Consider the following 10,731-nt stretch of genomic DNA (forward strand, 5'->3'; position numbering starts at 1 on the left):
GAGAAGATGTCCAACTGGGTTTCTTTGCCTCGGAGGGTGACGGGGTTTTATAGGGGAACCATCTTCTCCGATTCCAACTAAAACAACGTAAAATAATAGCATAGAAAACAGTCTCCGAAAAGAGGGTCTGAGAAGGCTGCGAAGGATTGATATTACGACAAAACCCACGTACGTCATTGCCCATGCAAATAATCTAATGCATGCATGCGTTGTACGCAGCATCCAGTCGAACAGGGATCCATGTTTAAAGATATGAATCAGGACGTTCTAAGGACTCTCGACGTACTCCAGTTCTATAACAGGCATGCAAGAAAGGAGCTGCAGGAACTCTTCTCCCTCGTGCATCACACAAGTAGACTAGAGTTAGGGTTAGGGTTAGGGTTCGAGGCGGTGGGACCCAGGCGAAAGGAAGGCCACCTAATTGGCACAAGTTGGATGAATCATTTAGAGTGGACCGCCGGAGGGAAAACTGTGGTTTATGCCCACAGAAACACGCATGGTTTTGTGAGCAGACGAGTCAGCATGACATGGTTCTGCTGGAAACAGTTCTGTTTATTGGATTCTAATCAAACTGGATCAATTCCATATATGTTTCTATCAATTGGTCTGACACATACATAGAACTATTATCTCTAGCCTTTGCGGCATCATCATATCTAACAAACAATATCATAGTATCCAAATAACTAATGACACAACTAGATTACATGTATGTGTACATGTTTCGGTCATCTTCATGTTGGTTCAAGAAATCATTCAGCTTAAGCTCCCAACTCAGGGCTTATGGAAGTCTTTAAGGATTCTTCTTCTTCTTCTTCTTCTTCGTCACTGTCACTGCCATAATCTCATGCACTCGATTATTATTATTAGTGATTGGTTAAGGTTCCTCAATCAGCAGCTTTTAAATATCTAAGCAACTTGGGAAGGTGAGCAAATAGGTGAGTGTAGATTTTGCAAGGCAGCATTTTTCATCGAGTCATTCACAAAGAATGATGTCTGAAGTTCAAAAATTCGCACTTATTATTTCAGAAATTAAAATCCTCATGGTGTTTGCACATGCTATAATCCATCAAAAAGTGGAACAAGGTTTCTTCCTTGTGTTTTGATGGTTAGAGTTGCAAATATTTTTCAAGCTAATTTAAAGAACAAAGTTATCTAGAGGATAAAACTTTTGGTTATAGAAAGAAATAACAAAAATAATGATTTATTTTTCTACAAATGTTTGATCTTCATGGGGAGAAGAGGCAATACGAGAAAATACTATGAATACTCCTGAATTTTTCTCTAATAAATTTAAAGAGGATGAAAAGGATGATGAAAATTTTTCAAAATGTTAGGTCATGCAAATCTTGTGTTCATTATTTTTATATAAATATTTATTATTTGTATTTTTTTTACTTTTAGTACATTAACTTGAATTTGTACTTTTACTTTTTTTTGGAGAATAATTTAGGTATAATCATTCAAAATCTGTGTTTTGTACCACTAGCTTTTAGTTAAAATCTTTGATGCACTGATCCATTGCTAACAATCATAAGATAATCATTTTCTTCTGGCCAGTTTTTATTATATGCACAGCTATAATGTGAGTGGAGAACAGGACACTGACTGTCTTCCATGACAATAACAGAAGGACATGGGGAAGGGGAAGCAAACTTGGTAAAGAGGATTGCTAACTAAGTTTGATCGATCCTTGTCGACCAATGCAAAGAATTGAGAATCTTTCATCAGTACAGATTTGGAATCGATGTATATATGAATACTGTTGTCAGGCATAAGTTGGTTGAGAATTGGTGGTATACGAAACCCAAGTCTTTCTTGGGGTTTGACTTGAGGCAATGTTGCTTTACATGTGTTCTTGACAATGCGGATGTAATGGATTATCTTGAAATAAATAGATGTGACTTTTCAGTTCAATCTCACATCAAAAGTAAAAATAACTCGAATGATAGGAGTAGGAAATAAAGATCATTGGATTGGACTTTATATACGCAATGTTAACATTTGATTTTATGTTAGTTTTTGACTCTTTATCATTAACATAATGAGATCTATAAGAACTAGATGAGTTTACAACCATTAACTTGAAATAAGAATTTCATGTTGATGGTTTATACTCACTAAGTTAATGAGTAAATTATTTCATTAAATTGAATTGTAACAAAGGATATTAGCTAGCTCCAACCTATATAATAAAAGATTCATACCTATGGCAGAAGACATGCCATTAGATGGTACCAATGACCTTATATACATCACATCAAGATTGTATCATGGGATAACGGATCCATTCAAAAAAATATTGACATGCCCTAAGAAAGGTCAAGTGGAATGATGAAAGTGGGAGCAAATGATACCTCATACATTATGTAATTTATCAAGAGTGTTCCGTGTCCTACTTTACTAAGGAAGAACTTTGACATGAACAATCATACTGAAAGTACATGTTCTCGATAGAATACTTCTTGTTTCAATAGTATAGTCATGTTAATATATATATATATATATATATATATATATATATAGAGAGAGAGAGAGAGAGAGAGAGAGAGAGAGAGGGGAGAGAGAGAGAGGAGAAAGATTAAAAATGAAAACAAAAATTTTAGAGATTAACAAGCTAAAAATATATTAAAAAATTAATATAAAAATTAACATGATTAGGTAAATATCTGTGTAAATCGAAGAAAATCAAATTCTTCAATATATGAGATTAATTACATGGTTCTTAAGTTATCTTCACTCAAGTATGACTCCCTCTTGTTTACCTCATAGGTAGATCACTCTTTCAACCATTTCTAAAAACCTCAAAGATTGCCCATAGGAGCACCTAAAGTGTCTTGCCCGTTCATCTCACAAAGATCGTAAGACTAAATGTATATTTATATGAACAAACCCTAATTTACTAAAGAGTTTTAGTTTAATTAGGACTATTGACTAATTTATATATAATTAGGACTCATAAGTATACTTATCAACCTTAATAATCTCCACCTTGGCAAGCATTTTTTTCATTTTGTGTCTTTTATAGAAACTGAACTATTGCCTTGAAAAATTTACCATAGCTATACAGACTGAATCAATTCATGATCTAACACTTGATTCTAATAAGTTCATCAATGCATACTGTATAGTTGAAATCGAATTAGTGGTGCTACTTGATTTTGGAGAAAGATGTCAATCTCACATTTTTATCATTAGTAGAATTTTTTTCCCTTACAACCAATTGTATCCTAGAAACCATGAATATCATCTTTTATTTTTTTACACTACGAAGCTTGTTGCTATAAATACCTATCATCCCGCAATATATCTTTAGTCCTTTAAGGTCTTTACTAAACTTCCTTTTAAACAATACAACTCTTGATATATATATTTTTTATTATGATCATATAACCCTTAGTAACTTTTAGAACTCTATCTTTAACCTTGTAATCATAATATTGAAAATATAAAAGACTCAACGAAATTAGATTCTTTTGTAGTTTAGAATATAAAACATATCCTCTGAAGTATACACCGCTTCATTAATTGTTATACTATTACACTTGCTAAAGAAGTCCTAAAACGATGTGTTTATCATTAAATATTTTATGCTTATAATTTTGAAAGGTATTATATATGATATGCATGCTTATATTCATATACTTATTGAGTTATCATTTACTATAGACTTTATTTTGTGGTTAGGATACTCATATCCCACTCAAGTAATAGGTAAGGATGTAAGCACGTATAAGCCGATAGCTTATGGGTATTTATATATATATATATATATATAAATTTTGGATATATTATGTATGTGTGTTTTTTTTGGTTAGATGCTTATAACATGTGCCAAAAATAAAACTCCATCATTTTATTTAATAAATTCATATATTTTAAGATTATCTATTTTTTCACTATAGTGATAGTAAGTAATAGTAAACTGAAATGTGATATCCTATTTTAGTATGGAACTAAAAGTAGGATGTTACAATAATAAAATGTGTTTGATTGATCATTTACAACCTATAAAGATTTAAAGGCTATATTTTGACCCTTGTTGACCTCATACTTAGGATAATGATTCATCAACAAGTTGGGGTTAACTTGAATAATATTTGTTGGAACATAAATAATATAAATTGTGTATCTATTAGTAGTTGTTAATAGTAATTTAGACTATTGTTATTATAGATTTTAATCGTTCAATGTATCATAATTCAAAACCAATTTCGGTTCAATATCAAAACTTATCGTAAGCTTCTGTGTCAAGTAAATAGTTAGATTTTCTACAAAATTGCATTGCATCAAGGCATGTTTCAATGCTGAAGTTAGTAGATAAGTTTAGAGGATCAAAAAATAGAGTATAGTACTAGTCAAAGAGAGCTCTCAAGTGGTGCTTTATAATGGTTTCTAGTAACGAGGAGTGGTCGAGTGTTGCTCAAACTTAAAAAGTTATCTGAATAATCGAACATTAAAGTTAGTGCAATTATATATTGTATTAAATTGATAGTACATTTAAATAATATATCAATTGATAAGACACTCGAGTTGATATAGTATCGACAATGATGTGACATTTAATCATCTATGTCTTAGACACTCTTATCGATTGTCAACTCAAAATGGGAGTGTTAATTCCACATGACTCGATCTTCCAAAAAGATTAAATGCTTGGATCCCATATTTGAGACGAGATGCCACCCAACTTGATGATCTTAACGTGAGGTTCCTTTCGATTTGGAGTTCCAACGAAAATTATGACATGGAGATTCCTATAAAGTCATCTAAAGCGTCTTCTTCGACATTTAAGCTAAATTTTAATCAAAGTTCTTGACATTCTTGAAAAGATCATCATTTTCATAATTTCTTCACGTAACATTCAACAACTTCGAAATATTAAGTTAAATATTTCATTCTTAATGCAAAAGCATTTTGGTAAGATGGATTGACCAGGGTTCGTATGTGGATGGTCTATGTATTCAAGAAGAATAATTATTATAAAGTCATGATTTACGATTTAGTATGGTACATTAGGTTTTATATTTGCATAAATTATTTATATCAGCACTTGTGAGAGGATCTCAACTTTTCTAGCTATCAGTTGTGTCATCACATATCAGTCTTGCTATGTTTTATCCATTGTTCTATAGCACATTATTGAAGCCTTTTAAGATGTTCATCATGCAGTTTAGTATTTTTGAAATTACCCATGGATATTAGAAGTCAAGTTCCCATCATCATGTAGAATAATAAAGATGCAATATGAAGTAAGAATCAACTAATGGTGAGATAATATGATTGAAAATGATCAAGTGGTGTGTTCAGAGGATGATCTTAGAGAAGAGCAGCAAATGCCCCTCACTTCTTGTCTCGACAGTCCACATGATAAATTTTCCTATTGGAATAGTATTTAATAGTAGATATGCCACTTGAGGAGGTGATTAATGAAAGTATCTTTGTCCTCCTTGTCTAATTCTAATGAGCAACTTACCATCTACATCATTTATCATGCATAACTTTGCTAAGATGCCTTGGATATTCTTCTCATGCATGCGTTTTGGTTGTTGGTTGTGACATAACATAAGGAGTATTCCTCATGAATTGTTGAGATGTTTAATAAATAATATAGTGTCAATTTTAGTTTTTGAAAGATTATCTTGAATCAAGAAAAGAATAAATCTATAAGAGTTTGTTATAAACCATAGAGAATCTTAGACAATTTATAAATATGATCTAGATAAAGATTATTTTCAAACTTAGGTGGTTGTTCAATATAAACTTATTCTAGAATAAAATTATTAAAAAAATACTTTTAATATTTATTTATTTATTTTTAATTATAAAATATATATAGATAAGGAACATTCTTATAGCTTCAACTTTAGTCACAAGAGTAAAGATTTCTACATAGTATTTTTTTTTTAGTTGAAGCTTTTGATCGTTAATCTAGACTTATTTCGAATCATAATATCGTTTTCATCTTACTTAATCTAAAGACGGTATCAATTACAAAATAAAAAATAGGTTTAAAAATAAGTGATCAAACTTTAATTATTTTAAATTAGTTTAGCACTTCATACATTGTCAAAATTTATAAGTTATCTTTAAGAAAATTAGCATTTATATAATTATCTTTAAAAAAGAATGAGCTTGAATATCTTTGATATGTCCTCAATAATTGGCTCCCAGCATCTATATACTTTGGTCAAAATTGCATTGAAAATATATTTATCTAAGTTGCTTAGGGAACGAGTAATTTAATTTTTCTACGATTTAACATCTATATACGATTTATCAAAATTACATTTGAAATTTAATTTTTCAAGTTCAAAACAATAATCATCAAAATCATTTTCTACGATAATGGATCTTTTATTGAACACTTGATAAAATTTAAAATTACCTTAATTAGATTTAACATCAAACCTTCATAATATATCTTTGTTATTCAGAATAAAATATATTACAATAAAAAAATTAAAATATAAATTAGTAGGTTTTTTTATTTTTTTTATTACTCATAAATTTTTTTAATAGATAAGATTTTATAAGGACCCTCTTTATGACATGACATGTCATGTTAATGATCAATCAATCAAAAAATATTTAGGTATATTATGTTCATTAAGAATGCTTCTTATCATCTCTTATAAACTCATATTTTTTTTCTTCCAAAAATATTATTTTATTATAGAATTTTTGGATAAAAAAATTATTGTTATACTTATTTAAATCATAGAATTATTAAAAATTATGATTTTTTAAGATCAACCCCACGGTCAATTGGAATCGAGATAAAGGATGACAACACATGCATCGAAATTAGATTAATTTTGATGATGTGGTATAGACTACTCCATTATATGCACTGAAATAATTTATAATCGAGATTGATGTTATGTTTGGTAACTCATTTTTTATCTTATATAAAAGTGATATACGTATGAAGATAAAGTAGACAACCATAGACGCATCAAAATTAGATTGATTTTGTTGATGTGGTATAGGCTACTCATATATGCACTAAAGTGATTTTTAATTGACTTTGATGGTAAGTCTTCTAACTCCTTTCCTATCTTATATGGAAATGATAATCTCATATAAATCAAGATAGAGGATATGAACATGTGCATCGGATTGAGTATACACTACTCTATTATGTGATGGACTCATTAAGATATAAACAGAAATAGAGGATGACAATATGTGCATCGAAATTAGATTGATTTTAAAGATGTATTATATGCTAATCCATTATATACACTAAAGTAATTTTCAATCGGAATTTGGAATTCATGTGATGGACTCATTAAGATACAAGAGAAGAGGATGACAACATGTGCATGGAGACTCCTTTCCTATCTTACACGGAAGTGATAAGAGTTATTGAGATACAAGCCAACATAGAGGATAACAACACGTGCATCAAAACTATATTGATTTAACAATACGGTATACACTACTTCATATATGCACTAAAGTAATAGACTCATGGAGGTACACACCAAGATAGTGGATAACAATATGTGCATCAAAATTAGATTGATTTTTAAGATGTGTTATATGCTACACCATTATATGCACTAACATGACTTTTGTTCGAGATTGATGTGATAGAGTATGATAGTATATATATATATATATATCAAAATTAGATTAATTTTAACGATATGATACATACCACTCCATTATATGAATTGAAGTGATAGACTCGGAGATACAGTTGAGATAGATGATGATAATAAATGTATTAAATTTTGATGTTGTGATACACACTACTCCGTTACGTGCACTAGAATGATTTTTAATTAAGATTGATGTGATAGAAGATGATCATATATATACATCGAAATTAGATTGATTTTGACAATGTAATATACATTACTCATTATATGCACTGAAGTAATTTTTGGAGCAGATTTGTTATCAAACTCCCTTAAATCATCAAAATTATGACTTTTAACTTCACCATCATGATCAATTTTTCTTGAAAAGATCATAAAATATTTTATACTTTTAAATATTTTTAAAATTTTATAAAATATTTAAAATAATTATTTTTATATACCAAGAAGTACATTCAAAGTATAGGCTCTAGCTTGCTACTTTCTCCCTACTATTATTCTAGCTTTTGCTCCTACTCTTGTCTCTCTCAAACCTTTTTTTGTCCTTATCCTTGTTATCAGAAATAATTTCTACTTTAATCTCTTTGTATTCAAAAGGAACTATCGTCACCCCACCAACCTTCATGGCATTATAGAGGATGACAACACGTATTGAAATTAGATTGATTTTGACGATATGATATACATTACTCTATTATATGCACCAAACTACATTAATATCCATTAGTATATTTGTTGATTCCTTTCATTTCTCACACGGAAATGAATTTATTGTTCTAAAACATTTTAGGTTGCTTGTTCTTCCTTGTATTTGAAGTTGCTTAACACTCCTTTTTTTTTTTTTTTTTTTTTTATATATTTGATATCCCTATTTACTTGATTCTCTCTTGAAGTAACACTTTTTAAGTGTTTTGAATGGTCAATATGTTAGTTATTAGGGACTAAATTACTATTGTTTTAAACTTTAAAAAATTTTAATTTTTTTTATTAAGAAGAGAGAAATATGAAAAAACTTATTCAACCAAGAAATCAATACAGATAATAGCATAAGTAAATATAAAATAATAAATTAATTTATAATAGTATCATCCTAATCTACATAGCCTGATAGCAACAAAATATAATAAATCGTATATCATATGTCTATTAATTTTCATATCTAATTTAATAGATATGGTCATTATTATATTGATAGACTTAATATTAACTATGTTGAATATGATCAAAAGTATATTTAGTTGGACTGATAAAAATTATATCATTTAATTATTTGATTTGTATAATGAGAAAAAAATTTAATTTTTGGCTTATTCTCTTAACAAAATATTCATATAAAGCTCATTGTAAAACAAAAAAAAATAATATCATTAAAATAAATTTAAATAATAAAAATATCATCATTAAAATACTTAATAAATAATATGGTATGAATCTTCTCTTTTAAAAAATTATCTTGAATCATTATATACTCATTTTCTTTTATTATTTTATATTGTTTCAGTTTAAACATCGGCCAATATAAGAAGAAAAAAGTAATTGTATCATTTTGCTTATAATATATAAAAAGTATGCATGCATCCATCCTTTTATGAGAGGAGATTTAGAAATATCTAACAACAAGATAGGAGTATATTACGACACCACCCACTCCGTATCGTCACATCTGTGGCTGCCTGTTCGAGTCGGCCACCACCGGAACCCTGCCGCCGCGCGGCACACGCCGGCGGTGCCTCCGAAACCTCAACCGCCCCGTCTCCCCGAACCTCTTCTTCTCCGTCTCCACGATGTCGCACTCCGGGAACGGCGCCGGGTACCGCACTCGGTCGTAGCAGACGGAGTAGCTCATGTACTGCCTCCGGAAGGCGCGCATGGCCCGCCGCTTCTCCGGGGTCATGACTGCTAGGCCGGTGGCCGCAATCTCAGCCGCCGCCGCGGGGCAGCCGCTCCGGGTCGTCGGCACCTGCTGGATCGGGTCTAAGCGGCAGCCGAGGAGGGTGAGGTCGGCGAACGACGACACGAACGGGGCGTACTTGTAGTTGACCTTGTACCTGCCGCCGGAGGTGGCCCAGTTTGACGCGTCCCAGATGGTGGCGTACAGCGACATGGGCTTCGACGGGTAGTCGCCGCCCATGGCCTCGGACCGCCGCACCTCGCGGATAGGGGTGTCGTCGACGTAGAAGCTGGAGAAAGAGTGAGAGGGAGATTAAGGAGTAGCATTACTGCATGATACACTGTTGTCGAAACAGAGGAGGGGCGTACATGATGTTGTCAGCAGTCCAGAGGATGGAGTAGCGGTGGAAGTCGGCGGTGGGATCGAATGGGAGATAGTAGCGCTCCTCCCTTCCGCGGCTGGTGCTCCCATTGCCGTACACGTTGGTCTGCACCCTCCACTCTTTGCCGCGGATGTTCCCCAAGAACTCGAAGTCGAGCTCGTCGTGGCTCTTCTCGAACACGTCCCCGTTCGACGTCTGCATATGGCCACAGCGGAGACGTCCAAGTCAAGGGTCTAAAGCCAAGCGCATGCAGGTGCAATGTCTTACGTAGAAGGCGACCACCACTCCCGCCGTGTAATCCGATGGCAGCTTGATGGAGGCTCTGAAGAGTCCATGGTGATACATATCCGACGATATAAATCCCGATCCTGACACAAATAAGATCGAATCAAAGCCTGCACAGCTTGCCGTATAGGAGGAGGGGGGAGTTCACCGGAGTAACGGTCGAGGAGGAGGCTGACGCTCCTGCCGTCCGCGGACCGCACGAGGTTGCCTTTGCCGAAGAGCGGGGCGTATCCATCGTCGAACGCTAGGGTCGTCACGTTGACGGATGTAGCCGCGACCACGGCCGTCGAGACCAGGACGACAAGGGCGACAGCGGCGGACAATGACGGCCGCGTTCCGCCATCCATCTCGCTTCTCTCGCTTTCTTCGCTGTTCGCTCGTTCCTTCCTTCTCTCCTAGCGGCGACGGAAAAAGGGGACAGAGGACCGAAGGGTTCTTTATGGAAGAAACGAGAGGAACACAATCTTTCTCCTCTGTGTTCGAGATCGAGGAAGCAACGAGGTGGGCAGGAATGAGGACCGGAAGAGGAGGAGATGGTGTTCTTGTTGAAGTGTTGGTGAATG

The 10,731-nt window shown here is 33.3% G+C and overlaps 1 protein-coding gene across 1 annotated transcript; it reads right to left on the bottom strand.

Moving 5' to 3' along the window:
• Positions 1-9,240: 9,240 nt before the first annotated feature.
• On the bottom strand, positions 9,241-10,229 carry LOC135587216 (probable xyloglucan endotransglucosylase/hydrolase protein 30). Its single transcript, XM_065078354.1, has 3 exons — positions 10,151-10,229; positions 9,870-10,078; positions 9,241-9,790 (listed from the first exon to the last, which is right to left on the bottom strand). Exons 1-3 carry the CDS (start codon positions 10,226-10,228, stop codon positions 9,268-9,270), a joined length of 810 nt encoding a protein of 269 aa, XP_064934426.1. The 5' UTR covers position 10,229; the 3' UTR covers positions 9,241-9,267.
• Positions 10,230-10,731: the final 502 nt, after the last annotated feature.

The sequence above is a fragment of the Musa acuminata genome, chromosome BXJ1-1 (genome assembly GCF_036884655.1).
Source record: "Musa acuminata AAA Group cultivar baxijiao chromosome BXJ1-1, Cavendish_Baxijiao_AAA, whole genome shotgun sequence".
NCBI lineage: Eukaryota > Viridiplantae > Streptophyta > Magnoliopsida > Zingiberales > Musaceae > Musa > Musa acuminata.